Raw genomic sequence first — 22,018 nt, forward strand, 5'->3', positions numbered from 1 at the left:
AAATGAGGCGTTGAATATGCATCAATTTTGCAGGACATAAATCTGAACATTGCATAAAGCAAATGTCAGTTTATTGGATTCAAAGTATTTTGCAGAAGGAAATTGGAACAGCTACGGGAAATGCTGTCAAAAAAATCATGTTTTATGAACAAAATGTTGTATAAATCAGGGTATGAATGATTGAATCTAGTTAGGAATAAAACTGGTCAGTTTGGTGACTGTAAGTGGAGCTGAAGTTGAGATTTATGAGAACATTTTTTCATTCATTTTGAGAAAACGGCCTTTAAAGGTTTCATACATCTCTTTTTGAAGACAAAATATATGATGTAATTCATATAAAATATGTAAAACTACTAAATATAGTCAAATATACACAGAAATGTTTGTTTTGGATGTTTCTTTCTTTCATGTCTCAACAAAATTGACCATTGCATGAACAAAAAACATGTTTTGCATGTAGTTTAGAGGAGAAGCATTAACTTTCAGCTTGCTAGTTCATCAAAATGTTGGAAAAACTGATGATAAAGAAGTCGTGCCTCTTGCTCATAGTGCAACCTGTCTTTTGACTGCAGTGCATTCTGTTCTCTTGAGGCAACAGTTGATGGAGGAACTGGTATCTGTGCACCGTCTGTGATGGATTTCTGCCTGTATAATCACCGAATGGCGTGCAGAAAAACCATGAGTGTACAAAAACGTGTTTTTTTCAGGAGGAGGCCTCGCAATCTGGTGTTCAGAGTTTCAGAAGACAAAGGTTAACTTTTTTTTTGCAATTAAATGAAAAAATCATGCAATATGATGTTCCTAAATTGTTTTAAATGCCTTAAAGTTCCAGTTTATATGCATTCATGTTAAAAAACACTATTTTTCTCATACTTTTTACATTATAAACCCGTTCTATTCTTTTCCCTCTATCTGAAACGCTCCATTTTTGTCCCTGTGTTTTTATTTTTGCAATAACTGTGTTAAAGCTAGGAAACCGCTCTCCCTCTTCAGTAGAGGAATGTGAAAACACGTCTCTCTAAGTGACAGATTTTGCAGATACAAGTCAAGGACAGACAACCTGAAGAAGATTAATGTCGTGCGGGGAAAAGTGCAATATTTCCTTCTGAAAGTAAGTAAAAAGAGAAGTACAAGTGCCTGAAAACTTTACCTAAGTCTCCAGTAAGTGCACTTCAGAATGAGGGAAATGAATGACTAGGTTCAAAAGATTATGCAATCTCATCATAAAAATAAGGATAAGGATTGAGAGGAAGCTGCTGTTTTGTGGTCGGGGTGGCGTGGCGTGCAGCCTGATGCTCTCAGAGGTTATTGGAGGGATTAGGCGAAGGGCAAATGCAGGAGAACACGGCAGCACAGGCAAGATGTCTCCTCGACTTATACTCCCAAAACACAAAGTGAGGGCAGCCAGCCGCCTCGTAAACAACTTAAAAAACTGCTCAGGCAAGAAGCCTGCTGCTGCTGCTGCTGCTGCTGCACCTCTGTGCGAGGGGGGAAAAAGAAATGAGAGAAAATAGAAAAAAACACCTGACGGAAACAGTGGCAGGGAACAAAACAAGAGAGCAGAGGCCGAGCGAGGACTTCTACCTGCATTCAGCCAGATAAAGGAGGCAAAGAACGCATCTCATCTAGTTACAAATGCATCATATTGTGGAGAAAAATCACCTGCAGCTCTGACTTCTCGCTGCTTGGACTTTCTAAATTATGCAGCAGCTCCTCAGCGTTTGGTTTTAACGCTGCTGCTGCTGCTGCACTTGTAAGAGGCTCCTCCATCGCCGTGTTGCTGTGCGGTCATTAGTTTTGACAGCTGTCCGGCTGCAGGACGGCCTACAGACTTTATCGAGCGCGGCAGGACAACAAACAGTTGTGCTGATGAGACCTCAGGTGCCCTGGAAGCCTGAGGGTTTTTCGCTCGGAGCTCAGTGTGCAAAACGCCTATTTTTGGTCCCCACTTACCCAGCGTACCCTCTAATTAGGATTTTTATCGTCTGCGTGCTGCGACAGAGGTTCCCGTCTCGAGTCAGAGCGTCTAAATCAGGGGTGTCAAACTCTGGCCCGCGGGCCAAATTTGGCCGCAGTGTAATTTTATTTGGCCCGTGAGCCAATATCAAATTATTATATTATTATTGTACTATAAAAGCTGACCCGCCGGTATTATACGGCGCATTTACCGCTAATACTAGATTTATTATTGTTATTTTATTTTTAAATGTATTAACCCATTGAAGCCTGGAAATCGTTTACGTCGTTTTGTAGTATTTTGTATATTTTGTAGTATTTTGTATATTTTGTAGTATTTTGTATATTTTGTAGTATTTTTGTATTTGTATAAGAATTTCATTTCTATCTGCTACAGAGGCTGAAAAATCTATTATTTAGTAGAAGAGTTCACACTTTTTTTTCCAGAATTTTTCCAGAATTTCCAGAAAATTAGAGGCTTATTTTAAAATCGCCCAGCGGTTTTTCAGGCCTCAATGGGTTAACCTGTTGAAAAACTTTATTTTGATATTTAAATCAGAAGGATGCAAATAGAAAAGAGGCATACGATTTTTATTTAATTTTTATTTAATAAATTAATGACATTGATGTGTTTTTTATTTGAAATTTGACTTTGCATGTCTGCACTATTTAGTTATATATTGTATGTTTATAAGCGTTGCTGGTTCCATATTTAATGTTAAAGCAAAACATGTTTGGTATTGTTTATTTGTTCAATGTTGGCCCGCGATTTTATTCAAGTTTTAAATTTTGGCCCATCATGTATTTGAGTTTGACACCCCTGGTCTAAATGATGAATTGCATGCTCACAATAAGAAACATTGAATGCATGCTCTCCCTCCCTGCAGCGTCTCTTGCCTGTCTTGGAGAGCCTCCCGGTGCTCTTGCTGCTGGCCGTGCTGTCCCCTCGGACCAGGCCGGGCGAGATGCCGCTGAAGCTGCTGGCCTTGGTGATGGCGGGCCGCGGGGCGAGCCGGTTGGAGCTGTCCGAGCTGTCGGTGCTGCTCCACGGCCGGGGCTCGCCGTGCCGCGGCAGCGTCTCCGTCTCGGAGCTGCTCTGCCGGCTGGTGCCTGACCGGCCGGCCCGTAACCTGCAGGACAAGAGGGAAACGTGCTTGTTTTAATCTTAAATGATAAAAATGTGTTGTGCATGAGTTAGATTGACAGTTACTGCACATACACCTTATCCAAGGTCAAATTTGAGCACTTTTCATGAAATTTCAAGCATTTACAGCACCTTAGATATGTGGTAAATCATATATACATATAATATACTGACAATTTCACTTCTTCATCACAATAAATCAGGTGCTGTTGTGCTATAAGCAATCAAAAGTATATTTTGTGACAGCATTCAACTGCAGAACAAGAGGGAAATGTGGTCGTTTTAATCTTAAATGATAAAAACGTAAATGTGGTTGAGAGAGCTGGGAAATGTATTACACTTGGAGAAAATCAGGTACATCAAATCTACTAAAGAGGATATCTTTTTTAAAATATGGCAACCTTTTCTTGATTTAATGTCTAAAAACTGAATTAGTGTTATTCTATTGCTGTGCCATTTATGTTATACCCTTGTTTTGTTTGTCTAATGTCAAAAACTCTGTCAAAAAAACCAAAACATATTGTTCTGTGTCGCTCCACCATTTATCTCTAATTTGTATACATCATTTGTTTCTATTTTTCTGTTATGAAAACAATAAAAATAAATACACAAAATGATAAAAACGTGTCATGCATGAGTTAGATTGACAGTTACTGCACATACACCTTATCCAAGGTCAAATTTAAGCACTTTTCAAGAATTTTTTTAAAGCGTTTCCAGCACCTTAGAGCTGTGGTTAATCAAATATACATATAATAAACTGATAATTTCACTTCTTCATCACAATAAATCAGGTGCTGTTGTGCTATAAACAACCAAAAGTAATTTCGTGACAGAACGATGATAAATTATAACAACAAAGTTCCTGAATAACCTTCATTTTAAGCTCTATATTCAATATCCAAGCATTTTCTAACCTTAAAAACACCACAATAGAATTCTCATGTTGCAAAGGATTTTCAGCCCCTGGTAAATTGGCAAAAATACAAAAAAAATCTCTCCCACAAATTCCTGCAGTTGACATGTTGAAATGGCTCGTTTTGGGAGAGTTAACAGTTAAAAAGCCAACAGACGTTGAGTTTTATGTCATAAAATACTAAAAAAAGACAGCAAATATTACATTATAGAGACTGGAACTAGATATTTTCTTTGGCATTTTTACTTTAAGTACGAAACTATTGAACGATTATCAAAATAGCTGCTTATACACTATCTCTCAACCTTTTATATGACTCATTTCCTTCATTTTTTTTGCCTTTTTAGGAGGTGTTTAACATGCAATAAAGATCCAGGGGCCAGAATCAAACTTTTCCCATCTTTTGCTGCAAAATTGCACATGAAAAGTGCAGAAAAAACACAAAACAAAGTGACGTATTTGTCTGATTCAACGCCTTTAGATGACATCTAAAACATGGCTTCTGGACTATGTATCCTACTACACTCTTTTTTGGGTATTACCTACATTTCAAACAGTTTTGAGCAGTTTCCAAACCTCAAAAACGCCACAATAGATAGATTAATAGATTTCCAGTCCCTGTAGGAACCCTGATCTTTAGCATCTTTGCTTTTAAGTATGAAACGATCAATCAATTTCCTTCATTTTTTGCCTTTTTTAGGAGGTTAAACTGCATGCTGTAGCACTCGGCTTAAGGCGCTCCACACTCTAATCTTTAATGAAAACTTTGCTACAAAATTGCACATGAAAAAGTGCAGAAAAAAGCTTAAAACAAAGGGCTGTATTTGTCTGTTTCAAGGCCTTAAGGCCACATTTAACATGCACCAAAGTCTTCCATAACACTTCAGCAAAACTCTGTAATTTTTCATAACAAATGATTCGTTCTAGCAGTCAATTCCAAGGGTGCAAATTTTTTTAAATTAAATTATTGTCAGATTATCTTGAATGCATGGTTTTCCTGACCGTTATAAGGTGTATCTGCTGCACCCAAGACATCAAAACTAACTAAATTACTTTGCTTTTAAGTATGAAACAATCGATCAATTTCCTTCATTTTTCGCCTTTTTTAGGAGGTTAAACTGCATGCTGTAGCACTCAGGTTAAGGAGCTTCACACTCTAATCTTTAGTAAAAACTTTGCTGCAAAATTGCACATGAAAAAGTGCAGAAAAAGCTTAAAACAAAGGGATGTATTTGTCTGTTTCAAGGCCTTAAGGCGACATTTAAAACATGGCCTCTGCACTATATCCAGAAATGTAAACGCAGCTTTAGCAACATCTTCTTCCAACATACTTCACATTCATGTATTCTGCGCCACTTGATCAATAAAGACGACAGCTAAAAAAATAAAAAAGGGTCTCACGGTGTAATTGGCAAGCTTTGGTGAGAATAGGCCGTCCCACATGGGCAGAAAATCCTTTTAACAGAAGCTTTCCTGAGCAGCAAAAACAAATCCTCAGATCAGCACTCCTGCTCCTGAGCGAGCCGATTAAGGCAGACGGCGACTCAAAGGGTTCTCGCCGCCTGCGGTTCGGCCTCTGAAAGAGCTGAATGATGTGTGACGGGGTGGGGGCGGACCTACCTGAACATTTGCCGCCTCTGTTGGGTGCTCATGCATGCGCCTTCATCCGGAGCGCTGGAGGGAGAGGAGAGAGGTGTTACCGAGCAGCCGCTGACAAAATGAGATATCCACCATTTTAAAAAACCACGACAGAGCTCAGTCTAATTGCCGCTCTGACAGGAAAACTATAAAAGTGATTATTTAAAGTAGCAGCTACGTGACGAGCTTTAGTTACACTTTGAAGCATCTAATCGAGGCTTCTTTTGGCCAATTAACTGACAATTCATCATCCATATTAGGGGAGAAAATGATTCCTGACAGAGAGGTGAGACAGTGGTCGTGTGATTCATGTAATTTCTCTACTTACCTTCTGTCGAGGATGAAGTGATCTCCCTGTGGGTGGAAATGAAAAATTACAGTCAATTCCAAAAGGTGCAGAACATTTTGTTCTAATTGTTATCTTGAAACGCTCTTTGCATTTGCTAAAAGATGCATTTTTTTGTGACTTATGACAGCATCAAATATAAAGAACCCCAGAACAAAAGCCTAAATAGTTTAGAACATTTAGAACAGCCAGAAATGGTCAAAAATGAAATAATTAATCAGATTATCTTGAATGCAGGGTTTTCCTGACCGTTAGAAGGTTTATCTGCTGCACCCAAGACATCAAAACTAATTAAATTACTTTGTTAGATTGATTGTATTTGGTCCCCTTTTTGCACATTGTTTGTTTATTATCTCCTCAAGCTTTTTGAGAATTTGTTACACAGATATTGCAAGAATTGTGGTCCAAAATAACAAAAATGCATATTTTTTATTGAAAAAAGTAGAATTTTCTTCCTCAATCTGCCCACCAAATATGTGCACCAAAGTTTTCCATAACACTTCAGTAAAACTCTGTAATTTTTCATCACAAATGATTCGTTCTAGCAGTCAATTCCAAGGGTGCAGAACATTTTGTTCTAATGGTTATCTTGAAACGCTCTTTGCATTTGCTAAAAGCTGCCTTTAAGGCAAAATAGTACCATTTATAACAGCCAGAGATGGTCAAAAATGAAATTATTGTCAGATTATCTTGAATGCATGGTTTTCCTGACCTTTAGAAGGTTTATCTGCTGCACCCAAGACATCAAAACTAACTAAATTACTTTGTTAGATTGATTGTATTTGGTCCCCAGCTGACTTTTTTGTGTGCAACTTATGTTTTTAAGCTTCTTGCATTTGTTTGTTTGTTTTCTACTTGAGCTTTTTGAGAATTTGTGACACAGATATTGCAATAAGCATGGTCCAAAAATAACATAAAAATGCATATTTTTTCATTGAAAAAAGTTGAATTTTCTAAAACTTTGCTAGAACGAATCATGTGGGACGAAAAATGACCAAATCTTTAAGCTTAAAATAGTGATTTTTTTTAAAATAAACATTTAATTCTGCACTCCTCGGTGCAACTGGGTAGCTATGAATGACTCAAACAGTCGAGTTCAAACAAGCGAGCTGCAGGCTGTTTACACAGAGCTGAGAGGAGAGGACAAGAGAGGGAAGGATGTAAATAGTTTAATATTTATGGCACAGGGAGCCCTCATAATTTCCTAATATTGTGAACACTGTACAGGATTTATGGCATTATATCTGCACAAAGACTGTGTGTCGTTTCTATTGAGGTGCAGGAATTACACTTTGCAGAGAAAAATGAGACTGTAGCTGGTAAAATGTGACAGGAGCAGAAAACGCCCTGAAAACTGCTCGAGGTTTAAACAATTTATCGATAAATATCACGACGCTGCATTGACAGCTTCTTGGATCTTTCTGTACCTGCTTCTTCGCACGTCTAGTTATAAATTGGACTTTATGGATTTGGCTGCACATCAGAGGGACCCTGTCTGAAAATTCATACACCCAGCAGTGGTAATTGGTAGCAAGAAATCCAGTGAATTTGCACATGAATAGAAACGACACAAAGATTTGTGCAACATGGCCCCCCACCCCCCACCCCGCCTACACAAACAGCTCTCACATCATGTGCAAATATCCTTTCTCTGGCTCGCTGGTACTCCTCCTCCCTCTCCTCCATCGATTTGCTCCTCTTGTCAGCTTTCAAACGCATTCGAATCTGGCAAGGACACACCACACACACACACACACACACACACACACACACAAGCGTCTTTAGCAGCTATGTCAGGGACGCCAGATTGTCCCACTCTTACCAACATGTCAGAAATGAAAGTGACAGCTTGGTGAAAAAAAAAAAAAAAGAAAATAAAAAATAAACACCTACCGTGCTGTCTTCGCGATCAAAGCTGGAGTTGTCTCGTTTGAGAATGTAGCGTTTCTGAAAGTCGTCCGCCCTGTCATCCTTGATGTGCTCGGAGAATTTCTGATCGGGTCTGTCGGAGGGGGAATTCACAGGAGTTTTAGTGGCGGCTTAATTTCAGGCAGATGCTGACAGCAACATATGTTAACCAACAAGCAGGGAGACTTCTCCGCCGCCAAGTGATTGCATTAAATCCACCACCAATTAACGAGCAGAGAGACGCTGGAATATAACTACAATAATAGGACATTTTACTCTGATAGGAAGGTCAGGAGGACTCACATTCTGGTGTTGGTGGTTTTGTTGATGACCACTGATTTTCCGCTGGGGTCCACGTTGTGGTCCATGCCGAAGTAGGCCGCCACTCGGTGCAGCAGCATCCTGTGGTAGGACGTCATGGGTGGGAATTTTCTCTTTTGGCTTCTAGAAGGAGACACGAGTTTGGTGAATGTTCTGCAGATTAAATGTGGCAGTGCATGAGACACAGTCCTATGGGTATGTCCTGCAGAAGATTCCTCCAGTTTGGTGAAGCAGGCAGCAGTATTTTAGCAAAAATAATAAGAGGAAATAAACAATGTGACAGCCCGTCTTTTCCATCTTGTCCTTTCTTTTTTCTATGCTTGATGTCAGCACCATCACAGTGAAGTAAACTCCTGCTCCCTTCTGCTGCTAACGTGCCATAAAAAATGAAAAATCTTGGAAAAGCAATACGGATAAAGATAAAGACACTCAGACTTTTTGCTTTTCAAATCCCAGCAGGAAGGGGGACAAATAAGTTAAAGTGGTGAAGGTTATGTGCAAATTATTAATGATTAAGTGCATGCAATATCTAAAATATTTCCACTGCTTTATCTTGCTGTCAGAATAAGTTTATTAACTTTATAAGCTGCTATCTATGCTGTCTGCAAAGTCTCCAGACTCCTTTGATAAAAACAGTCATTTTAAGGAGTTGCTGTCTAAATCTTCGTAGGTTATTTTAACGCTACTGTGTGGTTTTAATATTATAAATCAGGGTTAAATAACCTGCAGCTCTGCAGCCTCTTGTAGCTCTTAAGGCTGTCTGTTCGGTTATTTCTTTACATTTTAATTTTCATTGATCGCTGGTGTCGGCCAAAAGCAATTTGTACTCTTCAGTTGTAAAAATGTGAAGCTTATATACAGCAATAAAACAAATGTTTTGACAGTTTAGTCAACTAAAATGTGAATCAAAGCTTACGAAAGTCCTCTAAATTTACTCTAGTTTTGAGTTTCCCCTCGACTCCAAACATCTCCAAAAATCATATTAATCATATTAATAAATGCTCATTATGACCTATTAGTAATGTTGCTAGGCTAATTTAGAATTTAGCAGGCTGTTTTATTTTAACTTTTTGCTTTTTTTGGCCTCCCTAAACTAAAATAAACCAACCAAACTAAATGTTTAGAGGCAGAAGGAGACTCCTGTTTCCTGCAGAGTAAATTTGTGTTTTTGTCAATGGAGTCTGGTGGCTTTTGGAGAGAGCGTAGAAAACTGCACTTTCCTGTCAGAAAAAGCTGCCTGGTGGCAATGCAAGGTGGTGAAAATATTCTAAACATAGCACAGACTTAATTTGATCCAGATGTTTTCATGTTTGGCTGCTGCTCGTCCAAACTGGGGACCGCCACGATCCCTTTTAACTTCATCTCCTGGCTCACAATCCCAGGCTTAAATGAGGAGTTAAGGAAGTTAAATCTGGCAGAAGTCCACTGTTGTTTTACCTTGTAGGGATATATGAGCTCTTGGGTCTGTTCGGAGTTCAGTGGAGGAGAACTGAAAGCCCTCGGTAACTCTACACCAACACGGCTACATTATTAATGGTGATCCAAACTCAATATTTCACACCAAAGACAGTAAAAGAGGAGAATGTGGTGACCGGAGCCAACAGGAACAGGGCGATCCTCTGCAGAGCGCTCACAAGAGAAACAGCTGAGACGACGAACAGCTGCTCAACTTAATTGTGTGACATGGAGCATCTGAACGTGTGCACCTCCTTCTGTGCTTGTTGGAGCTCTTTGGAAGAATATTTTCACTTTTCTACTCATGCATTCACTAATTAACTTCTCCTCCTTACTTGCTAAATAATTCTTTTAAATGTAATGTGTCTTACTCATTATTGCTGATGAAGTCCAAGATGTCCTGTTCCAACTTCAGGAGCATGATTCGATCCCTGAATGAACGACACAGATGGTTTTTGAGACATTCTGGGCTCATTATCAACTTATTTTTATTCTCAGGTCATAATAAAACAACATTAATATTCACATAGGAGCTCTAAAGGCTTGGTCACACCACAAAGTAGCAGAGTAGGATTAATCTGTGTGATCTTAATCTCTAGTTTCAAATCTTCTTCAATGCAACATGATGTTAATTTAGTAAATTATGGTCCCAATTAGAGTAAAATAGACGATTAAGCAGGGCATGCTTTTCATTTTTGCACCATGCAAACCAAACTAGAGAGTTGGTGTGAGCTGTTAACTTAGCCCCGCCCTCTTGGACGCTTCTGGCTCCAAAAAAACATGATTATAACAGCCAAAAACACCAAACTCACAGCTTTAAAATGCTCCTCCACCATACAAACTAAGCTTTTAAACTGCAGCCATGCTTCCATTGAAGTCAAAGCAAATTTTGAAGTGAAATTTTGAAATGTTGCATAAAGAAAATGCAAATTAGGGATGTTTACGATATGATGTAAACATCAAGATGTTTTTCAAAATTGTGCAGCCCTGCTGCAGGATAACAGTCCATGTGGAGAGCAAAAGAGACAGTATGCATTGGTCAAATGAAGTATTGGGACCTGTTGGCTATATTCTGACACTGAGGCAGGTTTTTGGTACCTCTTTAGCGAGCTAAAGGTGGACGTTGGCTCTCTTCATCTTGTGTCTCGAGTTGCTAATTGGACACTAAACAGTCATCGATAAAGAGAATGTTTTTGTCTGTTATCCAGATATCACTAAAATAAACACTAGAAATAGAGGTTCCTGACCACTGAACATAAAGTTGAAATGTGAATTAGTGAGTTTCCATCAGCTGGTTCAGAGTGAATAAACAAAGCTGCAGTAACGTCATTTGGTCAGCAGGTGACAGTGTAATGTGTTGCTGTATGCTAATCCGTCAGTAAACAGGAGAAGAAGAAGAGAGAAAACAACAAGAATAGAGAAAATGGAGAGATTTTTCTTTCTTTTGGGTCATTTTGTGTCTTTCTTTGACAGTTCTTGTCTTTTCTTGGTCATTTTACATATTTTTTGGTCAATTTGTGTCTTTTTTTGGTCATTTTACAAATTTTTTGGGGTCATTTTTTGTATTTTTTTTATGTCCACCAATTCCTAAAACATAGCAGTCGAAGCAAATGTGAGGTGGAATTTGTGGCATTAAAGACAAAAAATAATTAGTGAGTTCCCATCAAATAAACAAAGCTGCAGTGATATACTTCGGTCAGCAGGTGGCAGTGTAATGTGTTACTGTAGGCTAATCCACCAGTAAACAGGAGAAGAAGAAGAAGAAGAAGAGAGAGAAAAGAGAGAGAGAAAATGGAGAGGAGTCTTCAGGAATTAGATTCAACTGGACTAATTGTTCTTTTATGTCTGAGGAAACAGCTGATCAGCCATAACAGTAAAATGTTTGCTACCTCAGAATAAAAGTGTGTCCATCTCCCATTTTGTGCATTAACTATTTCTATAAAAAGACTACCTCAAGAGAGCGTAAAAACGTATCAAATGTTGGTGTTTCATTACGTTTTTTTCATGCAAAACCTTCAAAATCTGCAGAGGAATTAGTTGTGATCTCTGAAAAGACACTAATCACACAGATTCTACTTTAACAGTGTCACCAGGCCTTTAGGCTCAGAAGATAAACTCCTGAAGTGTGTGCGTGTGTGTGTGTGTGTGTGTGTGTGTACCTCGGGTTGCCCTTCAGCGTGTTGACCAGGAACTCGTGGAGATCTATGCCAGTTGAATCTGTGTAGTCCTGACTGGAGTCTAACCAAGAGAGACACAGATGTTCAGTTTTACTGCAGGAGGCTCATACTGAGGAGCAGAATTTTAAGTTTTTAACAGGTTAGTGTACATGTACTACACAACACATGTAGAATAATGAGATTCTGACACAAATATCAACAATTTAAGACAAGTTTTGGTGACTTTTTCTTATGTAAACGTTTGTTACTGATGATCTGTTCAAGGACCGTCGGAAAGTTCAAACTCTGACGATTACGCCTGTTTGTACAGTTTTTATTTGTACAGTTTTTGGTGAATTTTGGCACCTGAAATACCACTCGGAAATTACTCCAAATGACTGAAGTAAAAGTACAAAAAGTATCAAAAGTAAAAGTGCTCTTTTTGCAGATTGTTCCACATATATTCAAAGTACATTATTGGATTATTATTATTATTGATGCATTCATGTAAGCAGCATTTTACTGCTGATTTTAGATACTTAATATATGGTTATGTGGTATAATTTAAAAAATATATATATATATTTTACATTTTTATTTTAATTTAATTCAGTTTAACAGAGTCTTACACACTGAATATATTTAGTTGGTTATACCACAAAAAAATAAAAATAAAATAAAATAAAGAATACAATATTCAAGCAAACTTATATACAATAATTCAAACATAATTAAATTTATGTGTAGCAGAGAACCAATAGGACCTGATTTTTTTTAAAAACCTATGATCATGTTTTTTTATGTTAAATCTCGAACCTGAAAAGTAACGAAAGTGTACGTAAAAGCGGAGTAAAAAGTACAATATTTGCCTCTTAAATGTAGTGAAGTAGAAGCATAAAGTTACAAAAACAAATATAATATATAATTTAAAGTTTTTATAATAAAAACATATAATTTAAGTCTTGTCATTTTCTGCAATTAAATTGTATCTATATGCATAATTAAGAGCTTGACATGCTCTGCCCCCTCATATTAATGATAATGCATGTGAATATTGATATGCAAATGAACCAGCGTGTCACTCAAGTGTAATGTGGAGAGAAAAGAGTTGGATGTGAGCTCCACTGAGGGTGACATTGGTTTAAAATCTCTTTTTTAAACCTATGATCATGTTTTTTATGTTAAATCTCGACCTGAAAAATAACTAAAGTGTAAGTAAAAGCAGAGTAAAAAGTACAATATTTGCCTCTTAAATGTAGTGAAGTAGAAGCATAAAGTTACAAAAACAAACATATAACTTAAGTCATTAAAGTTTAAGTCATTTTCTGCATTTAAATTGTATCTATACGAGTAATTAAGAGCTTGAAATCTCCCGCCCCCTCATATTAATGATAATGCATGTGAATATTGTTTTTTATGTTAAATCTCGACCTGAAAAGTAACTAAAGTGCAAGTAAAAGCAGAGTAAAAAGTACAATATTTGCCTCTTAAATGTAGTGAAGTAGAAGCATCAAGTTACATAAACAAATATACAATTTAAATGCAGAAAACGACACGAGATTTTTAAAAATCTGGACTTAAATTGTATCTATACGTGTAATTAAGAGCTTGTAATGTCCCGCCCCCTCATATTAATGATAATGCATGTGAATATTGATATGCAAATGAACCAGCGTGTCACTCAAGTGTAATGTGGAGAGAAAAGAGTTGGATGTGAGCTCCACTGAGGGTGACATTGGTTTAATCTCTGTGAGTGAGCGCTGCCAGCCGAGCCATCTCTGAGATGAGGAAGTGTCGGGGTAACCGAGTTGGGCGCGTTGTTCCGTGCACCAACAAAAGGCCGGGACCCGTCAGCGTGAGCCGGGGGCCGGCGGGGCCCGGGTGTCTGGTTTCTATAATTGGAGGCTGCCTCATCAGTGGTGTTGCTCCACAGAGGGAAGCAGACACCTTTATGCGCCCGTGGGAATCCGTATAATTGCTTAACACCTTGAGCTTGTCGCAATTAACTGAATCACGCCAATTATCGGCTCATAATGAGAGATCATTTAAATCGGAGGAGTGCTTTTGGACAAACTGGAGGGCACTGTGCCAGGGAGAAAGAAAAAAAAAAGTTCCTGGTGACATGGTAAAGGATATAATTATTAGAAGGCTGTAATCTGTCTGAGTGACATAGATTGTGTGATAAGTATCATTAAAGGCCTCATATATAATCTATATAGTGTTCTCCTGCCAACTTTTCTACATGGAAATATATTTTTTTTATTTTGAAAGCATCTTCCAAGCTTCTTTATTTCTTTGGGGGGAATAAGCAATGTTTATAAATGAGGCCCCAGGTGTTCATAATGTAAAGAAAGCTGAGGTGTTAATGGAAAGATTTCAGCGGCTGTGACTGTGAGGGAAAAATGTGCTCGCTGGAAATAAATCTGCAGCGAGGATTTTAACCTTCAAACTGACACAGAAATATGTAGAAAAATCCTTTAATGAATGCCAGTTTCCTGTTAATACAGTGTTCAGTGTGTCTATATTGTTCCTCATTTTACATGTCTTCTTGCCTCAATTGTTTTATATTTCTTGATAATATTGCTTGTTTCTATCTATTGTTATTTTATGGAATTTTTTTTCTGAAAACTTCCCCGTTATGGGACTAATAAGGGAAACATATTATCTTAACATTCAAATCTAACTCAGGATGTCTCAGGATTATATATATGTTTCCCTCATTAGTCCCATATCAATATATCATATTTTTATGGCATCATCACCCTGAAAAAAATGATGAAAATTATTTAAGTAATGTCTGTTTCTCGTTAATGCAGTGCTTGGACTGTATACAACTGTATATAAACCAAATATTATTATTTCTTCAAATAAGAAATGTTTTCTTTTTTTAAATTAAGCTGCAAATGTCTGTATTAATGTTTTATGACGTCATCGACTTGAAAAAAAATCCTTTAATTAAAGTAACTCATCAAGTTTCACATATTTTTTGTATATATTGTTCCTAATTTTATATTTCTTCTAGCCCAAATTGTTAATACTTTTATATTTCTATTTATTGTTATTTTATTGACACTTTTAACTCTGGAAATTTTACATTTTTTTTAATCTTATTTTAACATTCAAATGTAACTCAGGACATAAATGTGTTAAAATGTGAACTAGGGTTGTACCAAATGTTTTCTTTTCTTTTCTTTTTTTATTAAATCAAGCTGCAAATGTCAATATGTCAATATTAACGTTTGATGACGTCATCGCCCTGACAAAAAATCCTTTAATCAATGTAACTTGTCAGATTTCCCGTCTTTTTTATAGATATAATTTTATCCTCTAAATTGTTAATACTTTTATATTTGTTGTTAATATTGCTTGTTTCTATTTATAGTTATATTATTGATGCTTCTTTCTATTTTTGGCGCTGTTACACTGGAAATGTCCCCGTTGTGGCACAATTAAAGGTAATATCTTATCTAATTTTATCTTAAAAGTACAATCTGTGTACTCGAGGTGGGAGAGGAAGCACCGCAGTAAAAAAAAAACAACAGTTTTTAAAGGCTAAATAGCAAAAAATATGACTGAAACGGAACATTTTAATAACTTAAAAAACCTGCAAATAGTTGGAATTTATTAACTCGGTCCTCATTTTGGCTTTTGGACTGTTAAAACGCTCTGAAATTATTGGAAATGTCAGATAAAATCTTTTGCATAACAGCATTCTGTTTACTTTCGTCCTACCTTTTTGTGAAACTGGGTTGTGAAAATATCAGTAAAGCCTGAGTGTTTTTTCTGCAACTGTGCAGATATGAACTGGATGAATAGACATGTTAAAAAAGAAGCTTTGATTGTGTAGTTTTCTTGCATGTCTTACCTCTCGACAGCATCTTTCTCTGCGTCTTCTCCGGTTTGTCCACCTTATCGCAGCTCTCCTCTTTCTCCGCTTGGTCCTGTGAGGCTCGATCTTCCTTTTCAAAGGGCTGGAGAAGGAATCCATCCTGTTCAATAAATAAAAAAATACAGATTAATAAAAAAGAAAAGAGATTGATTCAGAGGCACAGATCTTTGCTGACGTCTTATTAAACCGTGTGTGTGTGTTTAGGGGCGACTAGTAACCACACAGCAGCTTCAAACACTAACTGATCGAAGAACAGACTTTCATTTAGAGAGAGGCGTTAAATACGAGCCGTTTAATTCTGTATGATCTCGCCTGAGGTTCTGGGTTAATTAGAGAATGGCAAACAGGTCACTGCAAGACACTTAATAAACTCTCCTGGTTTATCACCAAACCACAATGGCAATTAATCTGTCAGATTACCTTGTTTTCTATTAAACCCACCTGAATAAAACATGATTTTGAGCTCGACACATTTTATTTCGTTAAAATCCAACAGAATAAAAAGGAGAAAATCTTAAAAAATCGACTGTGCTGCAATGTGAGAATGGAAGATGTGGATGTTTTTGAGCGAGATCTATTAAAAAATGGCCTTGATTTACCCCAGTCGTGCTCCTCCTCGCCACACACACACACACACACACACACACACACACACACACACTCACACACTCGACTCGGAGCAGTATCTGATTTGCTTTTCAGGCAATTCTACAAAAGGCTGAAAGGAAAAGCTGAAAAGAGGAGAGGGGCCGCCAGTGCACCGTAAGTGGATTAAACACAACTCTGGGAAGCTAAAACATCAGAGAGGCTGCAGGAGTCGTGTGTGTGTGTGTGTGAGTGTGTGTGTGTGTGTGTGTGTGTGTGTGTGTGTGTGTGTGTGTGTGTGTGTGTGTGTGTGTGTGTGTGTGTGTGTGTGTGTGTGTGTGTGTGTGTGTGTGTGTGTGTGGGAGAAATGAATGAATGAAGGAGTGAGAGAAGGGGTGACCTCGTGGTGGGAGAGCAGCTCATAAACAAAAAAGGTCACGAGTTTGATGCCCGTAACAGCTGCGGAGCAAGATAATGAGACGCCACGTTCTCCTCCGTCTCTCTGAATATATGTGAGAATGTAGTATGCTAATGAGGGAAACGTGACTGACTAATTGCCTGAGCGAGGCTGGGAGAGAGCGAAAATGAGTCTCGGATTCTGTGTTTGTGGAAGTGACAGCGAGTTCATACGTGTGTGTGTGTCTGTGTGTGTGTGTGTGTGTGTGTTTGAGGATTTTTTTCTGGCACGACGCGGTGATGTTTGCTGCTTAATGCCACCCTCGGCATCACATGGAAGCCGCCCGGTTGATGTGCAGCTGTTGCGAGCTGCCTCATTTGTTTCCTGACATCCATTTACCTCGAGATAAAGGGGAAAAACAGCGTGAAAATGATGGTCCTCTGAATATGTAATGAACGTGCTGTCAGTCTGAAACAAAAAGTGCCGCGTGTATTCACCATCGGCCATTGATTGGAATTGACAGCCGGGCGTACAATACAAACGTGGGGACGGATGTGTGGTTTTTTTCAGGTTTGGACGGCCGATTGATCCAGAGACAATGAGGACGCTGAGGGACGATGCATTGCTGCAGGATGATGATGATGATGATGATGATGATGATGAAGAAGATGAAGATCCCTGGTTGCACTGGTGTGGAAGAAGAGTATGGGCTGAAATATGTGCCACCAGAAACTGAATGTGAATTATCCATATTTGAATTCGGATTGCTTAACTTGAATAATTGCAGTAAAAACTGAATTTGAATCACATAATTTGAATTTGTATTGTTCAATTTGAATCATTGCATTGAAAAAACTGAATCTGAATTGTAATTTTAAATTTAATTTATTAGTTTGGAACGGAATATTCAGTTCTCACAATTCAAATTCAGTTCGCAAAATTAAATTTCAATTTTCTCCGTCGAACATCCTGGTAGTTGAGGCAGAGCAATCGAGTGCCTCTTCAGCCAATCAGCACCTCTGTTTTCTGTGCTCGATTGCTCTGCCTCAACTTCCCGGATGTTCGTCAAAGAAAACTGAAATTCAATATTGCGAACTGAATTTGAATTGTGAGAATTGAATGCTCAGTTTCAAACTAGTAAATTCAATTGCAAATTATAATTCAGATTCAGTTTTTCAATGCACCAGAGTGCCCTGGTAGCCTCCAAGGTTATTATAGTGAACAAAAACTAACAAAATAACAAAAACTAGAATTGAAAAATCTTTTTCGTTAACTGAAATTAAAAAAAAAAAGGAAAGTTTAAAAAAAAAAAAAAGATAACTAACTGAAACTGTATTGTGTGGTTACAAAACTCACTAAAACTAACTAAAATTATCGTGAAAATGTCCTTCGTTTTCGTCTTTGTCAACTTTTTTCATACGTAAACCTTTTTGGTTGATATGAAATCTATTTCATCTATCTGGTTTTATGACTTAATAAACTTATTGGGGCTGACATGGATCAGACAAAGGAAATAAAGGAAACATTTATTGTGACTTTTTTTAAATCTGGCATCCAACAAATACCCATTACAAAAAAACTAAAACTAACACTGAAATGAATAAAAACTAAACTAAAACTTAGCATTTTCCAAAAAATAAAAACAAATTAAAACTAGCAAACTCACCCTGAAAAAATAATGAAAAAACTAACTGAATTTCGAAACAAAAAATCACAACGAAATTAAAACTAAAACTAATGAAAAATCCAAAACTATAATAACCTTGGTAGCCTCGGCCCCCAGCCTGAATGTGTGTGTGAACGGGTGTAGTGTGCAGTGTAAAGTGCTTTGGATAAAAGCGCTATATAAGTGCACTCCATCCATTTATAGGTAAAAATGGCGAACAGTGGGAAATGTTTAGGCTTGATCATCAAGCTGATGTGTTTTCTCTCTCCTGTCTTTATTGCTTTACTTCGCCCCTTTAGGTTAGTTTGCCGCAGAAGGAGCCCAATAAGAGTAGCGGGGGAAATATCAGGAGTATTCAATTAGAGCGCTCCACAGCTCCCTGTAGCTGACGTGTGGAAATTGTAATTTCCTCGACATGATTGATGGCGGTAATACAGGACGTCGTGTGAGTGCAGACGATGCGAGACTGCTGAGGGAATAACACCGCCCTCTGGTTACGGCGCTCGCTGCTGACTGGCTCAAACGCCGGGGAACAAACACACCTGTGTGTATAAATATATATATGTGTGTGTGTGTGTGTTGAAGCTGTGCAGAGTGGCATGTAATGGAGAAAAGTTCGATCAGCGAGGGGGGGGGAGATACGCCGTCGGAGAAGAGTTGATTTAGCAAACTAGCGGCGGGCCGCTCGGCTCGCTGCTGGAGCTCTGAGCTTTCTGTTTTGATGATGTGATGTTTTCATCAAGCGGCCACAGGCAGGTATTTAATCACAGCTGTCAGACGGACGGAGGGCCGCTCATCAAGCATCAGAGGTCTACCTGCTCGGATATAATGAGCCCAGATGAAGAACTGATCCCCGGTCAGCACTTCAGCGCCATGAAAAGAAACACGGCGTCACTGGATGGGATGGCTGGATGTGGGCGTGTGGTTGCATGTCCATTAGGGATGTGCCGGTTTCAAACTTTATGACTTTACCATTTTGGCCCAAAAAATTCACGTTAGCGCCTTTCCCATGAACTTGCATATTTGCCAAAGTTAAAAAATTTCAGCAAAAATACAAACTGAGCATGCAACTGGAGGAATTTGCAAAGAAATGTTTTGTTCGTCTAGAATTAAAAACGTAACAGTCTGACTATTTAATATGCAAATGGTTATTTCTTTAGCATCATTGTGCAGAAATTTCCTAATAACGTTTCTGTTCTGAAAGAAAACTAGGCTTCTGCTCCTCCTCTTGGCTCGCTTTTCAGGGTTTAAGAAAATAATATATCTTTTGGAACAAGTAAAGGTATCATCAGCTGTCCTTACATGTGAATTAGGGATGTGCCGGTTTCAAACTTAATGACTTTACCATTTTGGCCAAAAAATTCACGTTAGCGCCTTTCCCATCAACTTTAAATTTAAAAACAATTCTGCCACAAGTTCTAAAATTTCAGCAAAAACACAAACTGAGCATGCAACTGGAGAAATTACAACTGATTATAATGCACCAGTTGTGTGAGAGTTTGCAAACAAATGTTTTGTTCGTCTAGAATTAAAAACGTAACAGGATGACTATTCAATATGCAAATGGTTATTTCTTTAGCATCATTGTGCAGAAATTTCCTAATAATGTTTCTGTTCCGAGAGAAAACTAGGCTTCTGCTCCTCCTCTTGGCTAATTTTTCAGGATTTAAGAAAATAATATATCTTCTGGAACAAGTCAAGGTATCATCAGCTGTCCGACTCCTTACATGTGAATTAGGGATGTGCCGGTTTCAAACTTTACGACCAAAAATTTCATGTTAGCAGCTTTCCCATCCACTTGCATTTTTGCCAAATTTCAAAACACTTCTGCCACAAGTACTAAAATTTCAGCAAAAATACAAACTGAGCATGCAACTGGAGACATTACAACTGATTATAATGCACCAGTTGTGTGAGAGTTTGCAAACAAATGTTTTGTTTGTCTAGAATTCAAGGTAACACAAGCTGACTATTTAATATGCAAATGGTTATTTTTTTGGCATCATTGTGCAGAAATTTCCTAATAACGTTTCTGCTCTTCTGTTCTCCTCTTGGCTCGTTTTTCAGGGTTTAAGAAAATAATATATCTTTTGGAATAATGCCGTTTAGAGCATTTATTGGCAGAAAATGACAACTGGCAGCAAATAACAAAAAAAAGATGTTTTCAGACTTTGAAAAATGCAAAGAAAACATGTTCATATTCATTTTTAAACAACACAACACTAATATTTTAACTTAGGAAGAGTTTAGAAACCATTATTGGTGGGTTAATTTCAATCTTTAATCACAGCAGTGGTTTTATAATCTTCTTCCTCATAAAATAAGATTTGGTTCAGGTGATCATTAAGGAGAATGAGGAGCTTGTGTTGGAATCAAACAAACACAAATGTTTTGTTCATCTAGAATTCAAGGTAACACAAGCTGACAATTAAATATGCAAATTGTTATTTTTTTGGTATTATTGTGCAGAAATTTTCCTAACATCTTTTCTGCATATTGTTATTCAACTGGTCTGAGAGAAAACTAGACTTCTGCTCCTCCTCTTGGCTCGTTTTCAGGGTTTAAGAAAATAATATGGCTTTTGGAACAAGTAAAGGTATCATCAGCTGTCCTTAGCCAGCCCGACTGCCTGCACTGAAAAAGGAAAGACTGACTCATCAAAACGTTTCTGAAAATAAATGTAATAAAACACGGCTAATATAAGTCACTTGTCGTGTTTCCATCAGTGAATTTCTCTGCACAGTTTGAAGATTGAAAAGCTTGATGGGAAATTCAATAAAAAATGTTTGAAAATGTGCATAAAAGTTTTTACGCTGACTTGAGGTTTTTTTGTCTTTTTCTAAAGATAGTTAATGCTCTAAACCGGAGATGGAAATACTTTTCTGAGCAAGTTCTGACATTTAACTCCCATGACTGTTTCCTCTGACATGAAAGGACAATTAGAAGCTGCCCAGTTCAATCTAATTCCTGAAGATTTTCTCTCTTTATGTTGTCATTTTCACTCTTCTTCTTCTTCTATTTACTGACGGATTAGCCTACAGCAACACATTACACTGCCACCTGCTGACCAAAGTACGTTACTGCAGCTTTGTTTATTTGCTCTGAACCAGCTGATGGAAATGTCCCTAATAAACCAGAAAATTACGGTAAATGGAGGGCTTTACAGGACCAATAATCACAATCACGGTCTGCAGGGAGCTGCAGGAGGACGACTGTATTTTTCAGATTATGCCACCTTTTTTTGTTGCATAATTGTCTCCTTTAGGCCACATTCTTCCTCTTTGCAGCCATGTAAAGTGCACGCTCTTTTCTCACTGAATGTTGTGTCTCTGCACCCGTAAAATAGCTGCATTTCAGCAGGTCAAATAGGAAATGTTAGCAGAGCGAGTCATGGCCAGAGGAGCTGCAGCTAGACAGGTGAGCAGGCTGAGTTTGCAGAATATTTCACCATGTAAAACAGTTCAACTGGTACACCAGCACATCCCTAATGTGAATACACTCTGGTTTTATTCAGAGGTTGTTACCTGAGGTGCTGCTGAAGGCTCAGGACTAGGGCAAGGAAAGGACTCTTCACACACTGCCAGGCTCCGCACCAGCTTTAGCCTGGTGTTGGACTAATGGGGAGGGGGTGCAGGTAGGTG

The 22,018-nt window shown here is 38.0% G+C and overlaps 1 protein-coding gene across 1 annotated transcript in view; it reads right to left on the reverse strand.

Moving 5' to 3' along the window:
• Positions 1-22,018, reverse strand: part of LOC131963160 (R3H domain-containing protein 1-like) — a 73,147-nt gene that overhangs the window by 29,372 nt on the left and 21,757 nt on the right. The window contains exons 5-14 of the mRNA XM_059328313.1: positions 21,902-21,991; positions 15,706-15,829; positions 11,844-11,922; positions 10,056-10,115; positions 8,212-8,352; positions 7,894-8,002; positions 7,630-7,725; positions 5,983-6,008; positions 5,637-5,690; positions 2,854-3,086 (exon numbers count right to left, since the gene is read on the reverse strand). Coding sequence (XP_059184296.1) covers positions 2,854-3,086; positions 5,637-5,690; positions 5,983-6,008; positions 7,630-7,725; positions 7,894-8,002; positions 8,212-8,352; positions 10,056-10,115; positions 11,844-11,922; positions 15,706-15,829; positions 21,902-21,991 — 1,012 coding nt within the window. The remainder of the gene's footprint in view (positions 1-2,853; positions 3,087-5,636; positions 5,691-5,982; positions 6,009-7,629; positions 7,726-7,893; positions 8,003-8,211; positions 8,353-10,055; positions 10,116-11,843; positions 11,923-15,705; positions 15,830-21,901; positions 21,992-22,018) is intronic.

Source organism: Centropristis striata, chromosome 24, assembly GCF_030273125.1.
Source record: "Centropristis striata isolate RG_2023a ecotype Rhode Island chromosome 24, C.striata_1.0, whole genome shotgun sequence".
Lineage (NCBI taxonomy): Eukaryota > Metazoa > Chordata > Actinopteri > Perciformes > Serranidae > Centropristis > Centropristis striata.